We start from the raw sequence: 16,173 nt of genomic DNA, 5'->3' as shown, positions 1-16,173 counted from the left end.
GTTTTAAATAATTAAATCTGGATAGTGGGGTTATGGGTGTTTTCTATGGTACTTACGTTTGGTTTTGTAATTGGGGAAACAGCCCCTGTGGGAGGGTCTTCCACTGTTCCTTCTCCTGGACCATGCAGCCCTTTGTGAAACCCTCATGACACCAGATTGTGTGTGACCAAACCTTAGCAGCAAAGCCACTAAGCTCTTTTTGTCCCTAAAAAGCTGGGCTCACATTAAAAAGAATACATTTGAATCAGTTCTAATGAGATGGATGAAACTCGAGCCGATTATACAGAGTGAAGTAAGCCAGAAAGAAAAACACCAATACAGTATATTGACACATATATACGGAATTTAGAAAGATGGTAATGATGACCCTGTATGCGAGACAGAGAAAGAGACACAGATGTATAGAACGGACTTTTGGACTCTGAGGGAGAGGGAGAGGGTAGGATAATTTGGGAGAATGGCATTGAAACATGTATACTATCATGTAAGAAATGAAGTGCCAGTCTATGTTCGATACAGGATACAGGATGCTTGGGGCTGGTGCATAGGGATGATCCAGAGAGATGATATGGGGTGGGAGGTGGGAGGGGGATTCAGGATTGGGAGCTTGTATACACCCGTGGTGGATTCATGTCAATGTATGGCAAAACCAATACAGTATTGTAAAGTAAAATAAAGTAAAAATAAAATTTAAAAAATTAAAATAAAAAGCTGGGCTCATCTGGCTATTTATAATAGGAGACAAGTAAACCACACAAAGTAAATCTGTACTATTTTCTTTCTACGGGTTAGTTTTTAATAAAATATCTCCCGAGAGCTAATCAGACCGTTCTAAAGGCCTTGCTTCAGCTCCTGGCCATTGAGCTCTCCAAACTTTATTTTGGGAGCCATTTTTAGAAACGTACCCTTTCTAAATATACATCTTTATTTGAAATGGTGGCGTGAATATACTTCTCACATTCCTCTCTGCAGCCAAATAGCAGCCTGAGGAAATATATGCACATTTATTGTTTAAGGTGTTACATGTTTATGACTTCCATTGAAAATGCATTCTTTTTAGCAGCCTGTTGAACCCAGATTTTGTTCATAAAGCTGCTCTGATGCATTGTCAGTATTCTGCTGCTCCTGGATTTTTCTTTGTTCCCTTCAAGTCTGAGGCGAAACCCTGCATTAGAAAAAGGAACAGTTGAAAAGAAAAACACAGCCTGCTTGTCAGTAATTTCGGAAATTTGTTTCCACATCATATGCCTTTGGCTTGGACAAAAGTTGTGAAATAGGCTTTGTTTCTTGCTATTGTGTTAAACCCCGTTTCCTGTGAATAACTCGGGTGTAAGGAGAGGTTAGTAAAGGGCCAGCCCTCCCACAGGAGAGGGGAAAGAGTGACCTCTTCTCTGTACAACCTACAGATCTGAGCGTGACATGTGCTGTCCTGCATGGGCAGCATCTTGGCTCTACCCGGCTCCCTGGGGGGAGGAGGGCATTGTCCTTGGGTGAGCGCTCACTCAGAAGTCTGCGTGGATAATCTAATGTGACTCAGAGACAGTGAGTAACCTCGGAAAAGCAAGACCGGATCCCTCTCGGGTGGGGTGTAGACGTTTGGGCAGAGAAAAAAAACGATTCCAAAACCCACATACAACTTGAGGCATGACAGTGCTTGCTGGGCACAGACTCCGGCTCATCCATCCAGGACCTGGTGGCCGAGGTGCCCTGGTTGCTCTCGGAAGCCTGTGCAGCACGAGAAGGGCACAGAGAGGGTGCCTCACAGCTGCTCACACAAGGCAGCTGGAGCTGTGTCTTCTGAAATGCAGGGACCGACATGGGTTTATTTTTTGAACCAGAGTTTAATTTTTTTTTTTTTTCATGAAACTCACCAACATTCATAAGGGAGAACTTTGAAAACATCCCAATTTGAAGGATTCCTCGAACATAGAATATCCCTGCTTATATGCAGTAACGGGACTTCCCTGGTGGCTCAGACGGTAAAAGCGTCTGTCTACAATGTGGGAGACCTGGGTTCGATCCCTGGGTCGGGAAGATCCGCTGGAGAAGGAAATGGCAATCCACTCCAGTTCTGTTGCCTGGAAAATCCCATGGACAGAGGAGCCTGGTAGGCTACAGTCTGTGGGGTCGCAAAGAGTCGGACACGACTGAGCGATTACATTGGGAAATGCACGTGAACACCAAGTCCCCAAAGTGAGAGACGGCACACGCTCTGATGGGAGGAGAGGACAGGTGGGTGCTGGGTGGTCTGCCAAGCTTCACACACGCTCAGTGGCCAGTTCTACTGGGCCAGACTCTTAAGGGCTCTGGACTTCAGAAGAGTCACATAGATACCTGCCATAGACCTTAAGGACACTCGCATGTCACCAGATCTCTGAAGTGTCAAATCCATGAGCACCAGGCCACGCACACGTGTACTCTGCCACCAGCCTAGGACACAGCTGTGTGGGGCTGCCCAGGACAGACGTGACTGGCGTGAGCCAGCACGTGTGGCACACAGAGGCGTCTCTGTGTGTAATGGCTGCAGGCAGCCGTGAGGAATCCAAATGCATTTGTATCAGCTGTAGAGGAAAGAGGAAGGGTGAACAGCCCGCAGATCCTGCATTTCTAGTCCTTTTGGCCTTTGCTTTCCAAGGCTAATTGATTCTGTGAAGCTGTCATCTCATTAGAGCCCTCGGCACAGGGCACAACTGTCACACAAGGGGCCAGTCAGTCCCTCTGACTCCCACAGGATAGAGCACTGGAGGACGGGTGGGTGAGGCTGTGAGTCAGGCTGCGCTGATGAATTAGGGGCCTCAGGCAGGGCACTGATCGGTGCTGAGTCTGTTTTTTCCTCCTAAAATAGAAGTGAAAGTTCTGTCTTTCTGGGGTATTGTGAGATGCCAGTGAGGGAGCCTGAGAAGGAGTCTTACCCCAGGGCCGGGTGTAGGGTCAGTGGATGCCCCCAAGCGTCACTTGCACCATGACAGGGGCCGTGGGTGTCCTGGCCACTTCTCCCTCCTCTTGTCCCCCACCCTGGCCCTCTCCCATCAAGAGTCTAGAGCTCAACACTCTGCCTTGGAAATTAGAGGCTGACAGGGTTTGCTCTTTTCCCACCTCCCACGTTGGGCTTCCCTGGTGGTTCAATCAGTAAAGAATCCACTTGCAATGCAGGAGACCTGGGTTCAGTCCCTGGGTTGGGAAGATGCCCTGGAGAAGGGAATGGCAACGCACTCCAGTTATTCTTACCTGAAAAAGTCCATGGACAGAGGAGCCTGGAGGGTTACAGCCCATGGGGCCGCAAGAGTCGGACACAACTTAGCAACTAAACCACCACCACCACCTCGCACGTTGGCCTGACAGGCGTTTCGGATGGATTGTATCCAGTAGAGGGTAGGCCTGGGCTGAGATGGAAGAGGACAGCTGTAGGAGTTTCACAGAATTCCTCTCTCTAATCCAGCACTGTGGGTCTCAACCTCACCTGCTCATTGCATCCTTGAGAGAGCTTCTAGAAAATCCTCTTACCCACTTATATTAGCATCTCCAGATATAGCACTGAGACACCAGTATTTCTAAGCAACCCTTGCCCTTCACCCAAGAGAATCGTGACCTCACAGGAGTCAGGCTAAATGTGAGAGTCCTGGGGCTGCCTGGGGAGACCAGCTTGACAATTAGACGTCCTGGGAATCTTAACTGGAAGAAGGATAGGCCAGCGTTTGATCAGATGTATCACTGAGTCAGAACGTTGGTACCAAGCTGATTTGGGGGCAGGAGAGGGGAGTGCAGTAGGGTAATATGGCTGAGCTAATTGTATGAAATACTAGCTAGTTCACAGGAAGACTGGTAGCAAAAGAAAATAGACAAAGAGGAGTTTTCATCGGTGATGGTGGCTTTCGTTTCTCTTTTTCTTGTTCACTGACATAATGTGGGACTTGTAATTTATCGGGAAGAAATACGACTCATGTGGTTCCCCCATTTCAAGAGGGAGGAACTTTCAGTGACTTTATAGAAATAAGCACCTGTCTTGTTCTCCAGTTGCTTTCTAGCTAATTTGGGGCCCTTTCCTTTTGCCAGTTGCCAGAGGTGCCACCCTCTGAGGAGGAGGAACAGGAAGCCTGGGTGAATGCCTTGCTTGGAAGAATGTTTTGGGACTTCTTAGGAGAGAAGTACTGGTCTGATCTGGTGTCTAAGAAAATCCAAATGAAACTCAGCAAAATAAAGGTATGGTTTTCCACACAAGAACCTTCCAGTTCATCACATCTTAATTTCTGGAAATTGTATACGTTACGTCCTAAGTGAAAAATAATGGAGTTGAAAACACAGAACAAATGGACAGCAGTGAGTTCTTACCAAATAACACATCTGGGCTGTGACCTTGACATCTGACTAACCACATTGGGGATTTAGTGACTGTTCCTGTTTACTTTTTTCCTTCCATGGTCCTCATTGTTATCCATGTTAGGATTATCACATCCAGGATTCGATGTGGGACCACGTGAGCTTTTGTAGCTATTTCTCTGTGTAGAATTCTGTTATCTTTAAGTTAGTAATGAACTTGAATTGTATGGCGGGAGAGCTCACCCAGTCACACAGTCTTGGCCACACAGCAAGTGCTATGAGGAAAATGCCAGACTATATAAGGCCTCTTTCCCAGCTCCTCTCAAAAGCTGGGAAGGCCTCCGTTGCACTCTCAGTGTGTCTGCGTTTGACCTTTACTGCTGGCCAGATGGCGTTTTTATTTTGGGCTCTCTGCTGAAGAAACAGCCCTGGTGCTGGTGTAGGCCCGCTTGGAAGTGAGTCTGAACTTGCATAAGTGGTCCTCATGGTTGCCGCTTGGTGACTCATTCAGTACCACCTTTGCCAACCAAGAGACCTGAGCTAGGTGGCTGAGACTTAAGGCTTTGACCCAGTGAGCACCCCGCAAGGAAGAGTTGCTTTGGTCACCAGATCCTCGACGAGAGCTTGCCCAGTCAGGAGCTGAGGTCAGTGGGTCTTTTGGGTCATAGCCACCTTGGAGACGCAGAAACATATGGATCTTTTCCCTAGAAAAATGCACCGTGACAGAATCCTGCCCATGATCTCAGAGAGTTCAGGGACTCCATGTTAAGAGACAGTGAATGAAGGTAAGATGGCATTAGAAGAAACTGTGGGCGTGGAGGAGCTTCGGTTTGGTTCCTTTAGATCATGAACAGAGCCCTTCGTGACCCAGGTAGGCTCTCCCTGCCACGCTGGTCACCGTCGTCCCTTCCCCAGGCCCTGAGGAGAAAGAAGAGGCGCCACCTCAGCCTGAGGAGCGGGTCTCGAGGCAGGGCTCAGGGCAGGGGTGTGGGAGGGCCCTGTGGACAAGGTCAGCCTGTTTGTGTTCTCCGGGAGAGTTGAGGGTTGCCTGCTCTGCTGGCCAGCTCCCCAGGGAAGCAGTTTGGAGTGGACAGGCCACCAGCCACCCTGGAGCTCACTCAGCCTCCTCCACTTTCTGGGAAACCATGGAGGGCCTGAGTTCTGGGTGGAGATGCAGGGTGGGGCTGGTACCTCTCTTCTCCCAGAGACTGTCGTGGGTGCTTCCCTGAGCAGCAGGGCCACAGGTCATGATGATGAGGGACACCGCCCTCCCCTTACAGACGTTCCAGAACAGACTGGCGCAGGGTATCAGAGCGCTGTGTGCTAGGAATCCACCCCAGGTAGAGAACCGTGGGGTCCCCTAACCCAGAAGAGATTGAGAGAAGTCTCTCATTTTCACCTTCTCCCTTTGCTGGCTGGCCATGTGGGCTATTCTGCAGGACACGAACTTAAACCTCCTCCTGTTTTTTGAGGCCGGAGTGCTGGGAGGTTAGGGAGGAGAAAGTGACCCCAATCCAGCAGTGCCAGAAGTTCAGAGGCAGGGGCTGTCCTCCCCATACTGCCAGCCTCAGCAGCTCCTACCCCCCTCCACCCCCACCTGAAGGCAGCAGGGTGTCACCCCACTTCTGAACCTGCCACCACCCCTGCCAAGAGAACTCCTACTATCAGCAAATAGCCAAGCCTCCCTAGGCAGGGCAGTTCCGTAAATCCAGTGGTGAGTGTTGGTGAATGACCAGTCAGGAACCAGAATGGCTGGAGGGTCCTCAGCTGCCCCTGGGACAGAGATCTCCCGTCTCCTGGTCTCCTCGAGGGCCTGACACATGGACAGCGCTTGGCTGGCTGCAGTCTCAGCTTGTCACCTTTACCCATGATTATGACTTACGTCATGAAAGAGCAGCCCTGTGTGTGTAGCTGGTGCCCATTGATGGGTTTAAAACAAGCTGAGTTTCTGTCCCGACAGCAGGTACACCCTGGGCTTGGCCAGCTGCTCCGACACCACCTTCGAGCGCTCGGTAGTAATGGCCTATGTGCCCAGGTCCGCAGATGCTGCTCAGATATTGCAGTGGTTTCCAGCTCGCCCCCCAGAAACCTGGAGAGTGCCCGGTCCCCAGCTGGGTTTACGAAAAGAGCACACAGTGGGTTCCCTTGGGTGGGAAGAGGAGAGTCTCTGTTGGGGGAGTGACCTTTCCTTGCCCCCAACCCCCCTGCAGCACAGGAAGGAAGCTGCTCTTGGGCCTGGTCCTGAGAGTTTGGATTCAGATCATAGATCTGAGCAAGGCAGGGCTGGGGCGTTGGTTAGAAATGTTGTAGAATCTTGGAGTTGGGCACTCAGGTGAGTAGGTAGGAGAGACGCCCGGCTGATCTCCACCCCCTCCTGCTTACTGGTAATTGGCACCCACCACCGCACCAAGCCTTTCTCAGTCTCCTTCAATTCCTGCTTTCGTCTCAGGCCCTTCCTCTGCCCTCTGGGGGCTCCAGGGAACCAGGATGGGGGTGGGTGGGAGGCTGGACGGGGCACAGGGAGGGACACCGTGTTCTCTATCTGCAGTTCACTCCCTGTCTCAGTGTCGACTCCTGTTCCCATAGAAACCTGACCTGCTCCAGAAACACTGGGTGTGAGGATGACAATAATAGACACAAAGGACTGGGGCAGGGGTGCCAGATTTTGGCTACATTCTTGGCTAAGTAGCATTTCTGTAGGCTGATTGGGAGGCCAAGAACCATATAACACTGATGCTTTGGAAAAAGGGTTTTCCAAATAAAGCAACCACCAATTCAGAACACACATTTGAATACTGTCTCTAGTCACGTTTTGTCCATCTCAGACATCATAACCTATTTAACACCTCCATCCCCACAAAAAATCAGAGATGACATTCTCTGACTGGCGAATCCTGAAAATGTCTTGAGTTTCTCTGCAGAGAGACAGCTAAAGAGGTCCAGCCCAAATAGGCACGAAATTCATGCTTGGCTCAGTGCTTCTCATTTTATGGGAAATGTTCAGCATATGTTCAATATTTTTTTTAACTCTTAATTATATTCTAAATTTTACAAAATTATTCTAATGTTTAACTGGAGCAGTACTTATAAGACTAAGAAAATTCTGGGGAAAGGAAAGGGACTTGCCAGATTTAAATATGTATTTTAAAGCTACAGTAATAAAAGCACTTTGGTACTGGTAGGAAACTGCTCAGTACAGACTCCAGTGAGGTGGGAATCTCATATTGAAAGGTGGCTTTGCAGGTCAGTAGGGAAAGATTTAGAAGTAGGTTAAGACGCCTGAGTAGCCATTGGGGAAAAAAATTAAGGTAGATTCCTAATTTATGTCTTACACTAAAATTAGGAATGGACTACCTAAACTCTATTGTTTAAAATATACATACACATATATAAATCCAGGTGGAGGAAGCATAGAATTAAATTTTGTGCTCCTGAGGTGAAGTAGAAATTTCTAAGCATGATACCAGCACTCTTATGTTAGTTCATTTAGAGTAAATTCTTAATGACAGCTGTGTTAGTCAGGGTTCCAGTGGGAAACACATGACACCTTCAGATGGAACAAGCCGCAGGGGAGAGTTTAATAAAGGGAGGATTTAGGAAGGTGTGGACTGATGCAGAGAAACCAAAAGTCCTAGTGCGTACTCCAGAGCGGGCAGGGAGCGGTTACCCAGACTCAGGCAGGGTGGCTGTGCGAAGGTGCTGCCTGTCTGGCAGGAGCTGTGGCCTCGAGCAAAGGGAGGGGACAAGTGCCCGACAGGACTTCTCTCCTGGTACCTCCCAGCCCCCTGCCCACTCTGTCCCACCGGCCAAGCTCAACCAGAAGTCAGAGGGCAAGAGAGGTCACCCGTGCGGTTCCTGCAGACCAGCCTCCTGGGCTGTAGAGAGGAACTCAGATCCCTGGGGGCAAAGGGAAAAGGTCTAGCACAGGGGTCAAAGTATGTGATTTTTTTTTTTTTTGAAGGATTTTAATATATGTTGTGAGTTGGCCTACAGGAAATGTTCTAGTGACCTCCTGTCTTCCCCGCTAGTCCTCTCAGAGGTCCATTTTCCCAGACTTCAGCCAATACTGGACGTTATTAACCTGACCAGCATGACTGATTCCTTCTCCACAGTCTGGCCTCTCGCCACTCAGCACCCTCAGAGAAGCCTTCGCTGACCGTATCCAGAACTCTGCGCCTCCCTCCTCCCCATCGCCCACCTTGCTTTCTCTGTAGCCCAATCAACCTCTGAGTTAGGCTGTCCAGCCTCCCTCCTCCCCATCGCCCACCTTGCTTTCTCTGTAGCCCAATCAACCTCTGAGTTAGGCTGTCCAGCCTCCCTCCTCCCCATCGCCCACCTTGCTTTCTCTGTAGCCCAATCAACCTCTGAGTTAGTTTGTCCAGCATCCCTCCTCCCCATCGCCCACCTTGCTTTCTCTGTAGCCCAGTCAGCCTCTGAGTCAGGCTGGATACTTTTCTGTCTCTCCCCCTTCAACCTAAACCCCATGAGAGCAAGGACCTTGCCTGACTCGTCCACGGCTCTGTCTGTAACAGGATGCCTCGTATGTGGTGTGTGCTTAATAAATTTTGACTAAATAAATGTGTTCTCCCCACCCCATCGTTCCCTCTGAGAGACTGTTGATTTCTAACATTAACCAGGCTACTGACGTGTCTCCTTCGTTTTCCCTTCTCTCCTCCAGCTCCCGTACTTCATGAATGAGCTAACTCTGACGGAACTTGACATGGGGGTAGCTGTGCCAAAAATCCTTCAGGCCTTCAAGCCTTACGTTGACCACCAAGGTAACTCTTAACTGGCTCTAGAGAGGAACCGAGCGATTATATGAATGTTAAAATACAGCCACCACTGCAGATTGAAAACCAAGGCTTTGTGTTTGGTGAGAGTTGGAGGCTTCCCTGTTTTTGTGTTTGGACTTCCCTGGTGCAGAATCTGCCTGCAATGGGTTTGATCCCTGGGTCAAGAAGATCCCTTGAAGAAGGGAATGGCAGCCAACTCCAATATTCTTGCCTGGAGAGTTCCATGGACAGAGGAACCTGGCGGGTATAGTCCGTGGAGTCTCAAAGAGACACAACTGAGCTACTTTCACTTTAGCAGAGGCGTTTTTAACCGTATTTCATGCTGTGTGTCTTCTGTTCTTAATGGTCACAGCCTTAAAATGATGGGGAGTATATCTGGACTTCCCCTCCTCAAAGATCCTCCTCCAGCCCAGAGATGCCCACATGCCAGTTCCTGGGACCTGAGCTTTTGTGTGGCCAGGCTCTGCATGGCCATTGCCCTTGGCAGGGTGCGAGGCGCTGGCTGCGCTTCAGGCCCGCTCCCCTCGCACGCTGTTGTGGCATCTCATTGCGGAGTGCGGGCCCTAAGGTGCACAGGCCTCAGCAGTTGCGGCACGCCAGCTGAGTTGCCCCGAAGCACATGGGATCTTCCTGGATCAGGGGCGGAACCTGTGTCCCCTGCATTGGCAGGTGGCCTCTTAACCACTAGACCACCAGGGAAGCCCAGAGCCTCTTTGCACTTAAACTAGATTTACAGTGCTCCTCGAAACACTCGGGAACAAAGTAAGAGAGGAAATGACTACAACTTCTCAAGAGAATGTTTGTTTTGAAGTAAATGTTTTATAAAATTTATAAACTCTAGCATCTACTTTTATCTCTGTAAGGCTCCATCAGATGGCTCCTGAACATATTTAGTGAAATCAAGTTCTGTGTTGTATACATTTAATGTAAATACAAAGAGTTGTTTTTTTTTTTTCCAACTCTAGTTAGCAGCTCTAACAAATGTTTCATCTGACAGTGAAGCTCATATTTCCTGCTCCTGCTAAGTCGCTTCAGTCGTGTCCGACTCTGTGCGACCCCATAGACGGCAGCCCACCAGGCTCCCCCGTCCCTGGGATTCTCCAGGCAAGAACATTGGAGTGGGTTGCCATTTTCTTCTCCAATGCATGAAAGTGAAAAGTGAAAGTTAAGTCACTCAGTCCTGTCCAACTCTTAGCGATCCCATGGACTGCAGCCTACCAGGCTTCTCCGGTCCATGGGATTTTCCATGGGGGTCCATGGGGTCGCTAAGGGTCAGACACGACTGAGTGACTTCACTTTCACTTTTTCACTTTCATGCATTGGAGAAAAAAAATGGCAACCCACTCCAGTGTTCTTGCCTGGAGAATCCCAGGGATGGGGGAGCCTGGTAGGCTGCTGTCCATGGGGTCGCTAAGGGTCAGACACGACTGAGTGACTTCACTTTCACTTTTCACTTTCATGCATTGGAGAAAAAAAATGGCAACCCACTCCAGTGTTCTTGCCTGGAAAATCCCATGGATGGAGGAGCCTGGTAGGCTGCTGTCCATGGGGTCGCTAAGGGTCAGACACGACTGAGTGACTTCACTTTCACTTTTCACTTTCATGCATTGGAGAAAAAAAATGGCAACCCACTCCAGTGTTCTTGCCTGGAGAATCCCAGGGATGGGGGAGCCTGGTGGGCTGCCGTCTATGGGGTCACACAGAGTCGAACACAACTGAAGCTACTTAGCAGCAGCAGCATCTCATCGATTTCAGAGAAAGAGCAGAGTAATATTTGCAAATCCAGAGGTCCATATAATAGCATGTTGAGATCACCTGTGACCATTTAATCATGTCTACACTTTGATGAAGCTGAGTGTTTCTGCTGCTGCTAAGTCGCTTCAGTCGTGTCCGACTCTGTGTGACCCCATAGATGGCAGCCCACCACGCTCCCCCGTCCCTGGGATTCTCCAGGCAAAAACAGTGGAGTGGGCTGCCATTTTCTTCTCCAGTGCATGAAAGCGAAAAGTGAAAGTGAAGTCACTGAGTCCTGTCCGACTCTCAGCGACCCCATGGACTGCAGCCCACCAAGCTCCTCCGTCCATGGGATTTTCCAGGCAAGAGTACTGAGTTTTCCCAGGTTTCGTTAATTTCTGGTTCACCAAGAGTCAAGCTAGAAAGGATTGTTTCTTTACAAGTGGCCTTACTGGAGTCCTGTCAACCGCAAGTGAAGTTTTAAAAGCTGCATTATCTACACGTCAGGTGCGGAGCCCGGATCTCGGCCCCATCGGCATTCCAGGGCGGCCCGCCTTCCTCTGGCTCTAGCAGGCTCTGGGTTGCCCTTTGCCTCATTAGGAATTGGCTGGTAACGAGCTGGTAAATGATCAGCTAACATAAACCTCCTGAGAGTTGGGCTTAAAGAAAGTAAATATAATAATACGTGTGCATGCTCTGTTTACTAATGCATTTGCAGTCTCTTATCTCAGGACTGTCCTTTGTTGAATTAGTAGAAATTTCCAAAGGCGGGGGCAGGGCCAGAGCGAGGCTTTGAAGCATTTAAGAAGCGTCCCGGTGGCTGTGAACTCTGCAGCCTCTCAGGGCAGCTTTGTAAGACTTTGAGTGAAATACACTAAAGTCTCTTTCCTGTTCCTCTGGAGCCAGAGCTGCAGCCAGACATTTTATTATACAAATCAAAGCTTTGCCAGGTTTTAATCCATCTGAGGCTTACTTAACTCCTTGCAGGGCAAATTGTAGAGATCTCCCTGCTTACATAACAAGGGAGGAAATGTTACTAAAGAAAGGAATGATAAAGACATAAAGCCTGTAGGTTTTAAAAGTTTGATCAAATTAGGTTTTTCTAATTCTGCAAAGGATGCATGTGATGGTAAAACAGAAATGAACATGAAGGGACGGTGTGGCTTGGGTTCCATTGCTCTAAGAGAAACCTTCGCTTTGGGGGAAATTAAAATCAGGAGTGACTTGTTAAAACTGACTCTAGGGACTTACCTAGAGTCATGTGCCACCACTGACCTATCCTGGCTCCTGAACACACAGCCAGGTTCTCGTGCAGCAAATAAGAGAAAAGGACCCTTACTTCCTGGGGCACTTTCACTTCCCACCAGTAGCAGGTGGCCAGAAGGTGGAGAGAGGCCATCCCTTAGAAATTGGCTGTGGGCCTTTCTCTGATCCCTGCCTGCCCCCCACACACCTCATATGGGGCAGGGACTGGTCTCCTTCCTTCCCCGCAGGCCACACAGCCTCCTCCTCCCACCCCTCGTCCCGACCGGCTGCTCTCCCCTGGGCCTGACCTTGGAGGGCCACCAGGCCAAGCTCTTTCTGGTTGTTTTATTAACTCTGTTAGGGTAATGTTTACACCTTCATTCATTCAACGAATACCCAAAGTGGGGAAAGCTTGAATATTTAGAAAAGTAAAAAGGAAAATATAACCCTTTATCCCACCACTCAGAGATAACCGGGTGACTGTTTCTGCTACATTTGGTACATTCTCAGTCCATTCTCTCCTGAGCTTTTTTTCTTATGGATAAAAATTAATTTAAAATGATGGATAACCAACAAGGACCTACTGTATAGCACAGGGAACTTTGCTCGATGTTATGTGGCAGCCTGGTTGGGAGGGGTGTTTGGAGCAGAATGGGTACCTGTTTATGTATGACTGAGTCCGTTTGCAGCTGTCCACCTGAAACTATCACAACATTGTTAATTGGCTGTACCCCAAAAGAAAGTAAAAAGTTTAAAAAAATTCGTGGAAAAGGTATAGCTCCTTTTTCCAACCCTTAAAGAATTGGTTAGATTGACTGTTTAGACCTGAGAAGGCAATCGGAGGTTCCCTAGTAGGACCCTGCGCTGTTTAGATGAACAGGCCAAAGCGCAGAGAGGGGGTGACATGCCAGAGGCCACTCAGGAGCCTCGCCTTCATCCTGCTCCACAGCTTCCAGGCCAGAGGTTCGTGTGCGCGCCAGCTCTGGGCCAGGCCACCTGCCTTCAGGCCCTGCTCCTTTGTGATCCCACAGCGGGGCCTCAGGAGGTTACTGAGCACCCAGCACCTTGGTTTCCCCATCCACAGAGTGCTGAGGGCAGGAGCGTCTCCTTTGTTGGTCATGGTGGAGATGAAGCGCTTTGCATTACCCTCAGAGAGCACAGGGGACACACAGGAAGCTGCTGGTGTTTGCTGCTGCAAAGCCTGATCAGTAAAATCTTCCCGAAGGGGTGCAGTGGGGACCCTCGGCTGTCGGCCAGACTTTTATCTTCCACACCTGGAACCAGAGGTCTCAGAGCAGTGCCTGGGGGGGGCATCAGCAGTGTCAGGATGAACCAGGGACATGGACTATGACCCCCTCAGGTTCAGATTAATTCATTTAGTCTTCAGGATGTTTGCGACGTGGAGTTAAGTCTGCAGATGGTCACTGAGTGGATGAAAAGAGCCGTGTGATACCGGTTTTCCCTGTTTCAAGATACCCAACCAGCAACCCAGGTTTCCACTAAAGAGCTCGGATTCTCTGGAAAGATGACTGTGTCCCACAGGAATGGGAAGCTGGTCTGTCTCCAGAGATGCCCATAGTCGTGACTGGCAGGTCCACCATCTACACTGTCTTCTTGACCTTGATTTATGGTGTCTGGTGCCTTTATTCAGTGCTGTGAGCTGAGTGCGACCAGAGTCAGTCTGTGAGCTTCCCATTCCGTCGGCTACACCCTCATCAAGAGAGCAGCTGCCCAGGGCTGACCACAGTGACGAGGCCAGACTGTGGGGCTTAGCACAAGAATGGTACACACACTGTCTGGCCAGCTGGTGTTGCAGAAAGAAAAAACATACTTTCTGCGGAAAGGAGAAAAATGTACCCATTTGCAGGTCTTGGGTGAGATGGGGAGGAGAGACTCTTGATTTGGGACTGTGTCGACCTTGAAAGGTGGAGCCATTCTGAGAACAGTTACAGGTCGAAAGAACCAAAGATGACATCTGTCCTAAAGGACACACCCAAGTACGATGAATAATACTAGTTTCCTGCGGGATCCCAGGGAGCAACATGGCACCGGTCTGTTTGCCAGGAACAGAACAGTCACCGTTGTGCTTGTCTAAGAGCTGAATAACTCAAACATCCGTTCTTGATAACAAATGACTACATCTTCCATTTTGAGAGCTTTTGTTCTTCGGATGCCAGGTGTTGGCTTTCAGAGAGAAAATCAGCCATCAGTTACAGGTAGAGGGAAATGGGGGAGCAGGTAACACGAGCTGGGCTCAGTGAGCAAGGCTTGTAGAGCCTCTTACCTCCTGAGCGGCCCCTGCCCCTTAACCTGTTCCAGTGAGACTGAGGCCACTTAGTTATTTTAATAGTAAACACAGCAGTGAATTGCTGAGTGAAAGTACTAGATTTTTACCAGCATGGCAAGACTGCTGCTTAGTCCTAATGCTTTTGTGCTCAGTCACTTTAGTGTGTCCCACTCTTTGCAACTCCGTGGACTGCAGCCCGCCAGGTTCCTCTGTCCATGGGATTCTCCAGGCAAGAATATTGCAGTGGGTTGTCATGCGCTCCTCCAGGGGATCTTCTGACCCAGGGATTGGGCCTATCTCCTGCCTAACAGACAGATTGTTTACCACTGAGCCACCAGGGAAGCCTTAGTTCAGTTCAGTTCAGTTCAGTTCAGTTCAGTCGCTCAGTCGTGTCCGACTCTTTGCGACCCCATTAAATCAACTACCAGGGAGAAAGCGGAAGAAGCTCTGTTCTGCTTGTCTCAGGTGACATGCACCAGAGTACGTGTTTTACCTGTGGTGGCATCTCAGTCTGCTCTGCTCCCCACGGCCCAGGGTGTTGTTATTCTTCAGGCATCAACTTCCTGAGGATAGGGGTTTAGCTCAAAGTCTTGAGGTCTGATAGCTTGTGTCAAGAACTCAATAAATAGGACTTTCCTGGTGGTCCAGTGATTAAGAATCTACCTTGCAATGCAGGGGACGTGGGTTTGATCCCTGCTCGGGGAACTAAGATCCTACATGCTGTGGAACAGCTAAGCCTGCGCCCCACAACTGCTGAGCCCTAGGGTCACAACTAGAGAGCCCGTGCACCGCAACAAGAAAGATCCCGCCTGATGTGATAAAGATCCCAAGTGCCACAGCTAAGACCCAGTGCAGCCAGGAGGAAAAAAAAAGACAGAAGCTATGTTAAAAGAAAAAACAGAACTCAATAGACATTTTGGGGTGGAGTTACACTACTGCTCACTTTTGCCGCAGTAAAAGTGAGTAGTTACTTTTGCCGCAGTCCCCCCCTGGATAGCAGGGGTGGTGGAAGCTGATCCTTCCTTACGAAGTTGAAGAGAAACAGAAAAACAGCCTTCTGAGCTCCTCAGGCCCTTGTGTGAAGCCTGACTGAAGCTTGTCACGTTCATTGTCAGTTGTGTTTCCCCTGTTGCCAGTGAAAGGCCGATAGGGACTTGTTGGCAACCAGGTGCCCCCCCTTCACCACGGGACAGCCTTCACAGCATAAGACCCCTCGTGTGGTGGAGACCTCATGGACTGAGTGTTTGGGTCCCTCCCAGATCCAGCTGTTGAGGCCCTGCCTGCAATGAGATGGCAGAGACAGGGCCTTTGGGGTGATTGGGCTTAGATGACGTCACGATGGGATTAGTGCCCCCATGAGAAGAGACCAGAGAGCTAACTCGCTGTCGGCCACAGGAGGACACGGGTGAAGGTGGCTGTCTGCAAGCCAGGAAGAGAGCCCTCACGAGGACTGGATTGGCCGGCACCTTGATCTTGGGCTTCCAGCCTCCAAAACGGTGCCAAATAAGTATCCGTTTTTTCAGCCACGCTGTTTGTGGTATTTTTTTGCACAGCCTGAGAGACTAAGACAAGACCCTTTGCGTTCACGTCCTTTCCAGGGAGCCTCTCGGTATGACTGTCCTGTGCTGTGCTCAGTCGTGTCTGGTCCTGTGCCACCTCACAGACTGCAGCCCGCCAGGCTCCTCTGTCCATGGGATTTTCCAGGCAAGAATACTGGAGTTGGTTGCCATGCTCCTCCTCCAGGGGATCTTCCCCACCCAGGGATCGAACCCACCTCGCCTGTGTCTCCTGCACTGC

General features: G+C 49.7%; 1 protein-coding gene across 4 annotated transcripts in view; it reads left to right on the top strand.

Moving 5' to 3' along the window:
* Positions 1–16,173, top strand: part of TEX2 (testis expressed 2) — a 111,088-nt gene that overhangs the window by 76,112 nt on the left and 18,803 nt on the right. For 2 of the 4 annotated variants that reach the window (XM_042256178.1, XM_027974336.2), the window contains exons 6-7: positions 4,054–4,200; positions 8,996–9,095. In XM_042256178.1, coding sequence (XP_042112112.1) covers positions 4,054–4,200; positions 8,996–9,095 — 247 coding nt within the window. The remainder of the gene's footprint in view (positions 1–4,053; positions 4,201–8,995; positions 9,096–16,173) is intronic. The other 2 variants (XM_060395772.1, XM_042256179.1) reach the window with 1 other exon arrangement.

Source organism: Ovis aries, chromosome 11 (assembly GCF_016772045.2).
Source record: "Ovis aries strain OAR_USU_Benz2616 breed Rambouillet chromosome 11, ARS-UI_Ramb_v3.0, whole genome shotgun sequence".
NCBI classification, from domain to species: Eukaryota; Metazoa; Chordata; class Mammalia; order Artiodactyla; family Bovidae; genus Ovis; species Ovis aries.
This window is presented reverse-complemented; position numbering and strand designations above follow the sequence as displayed.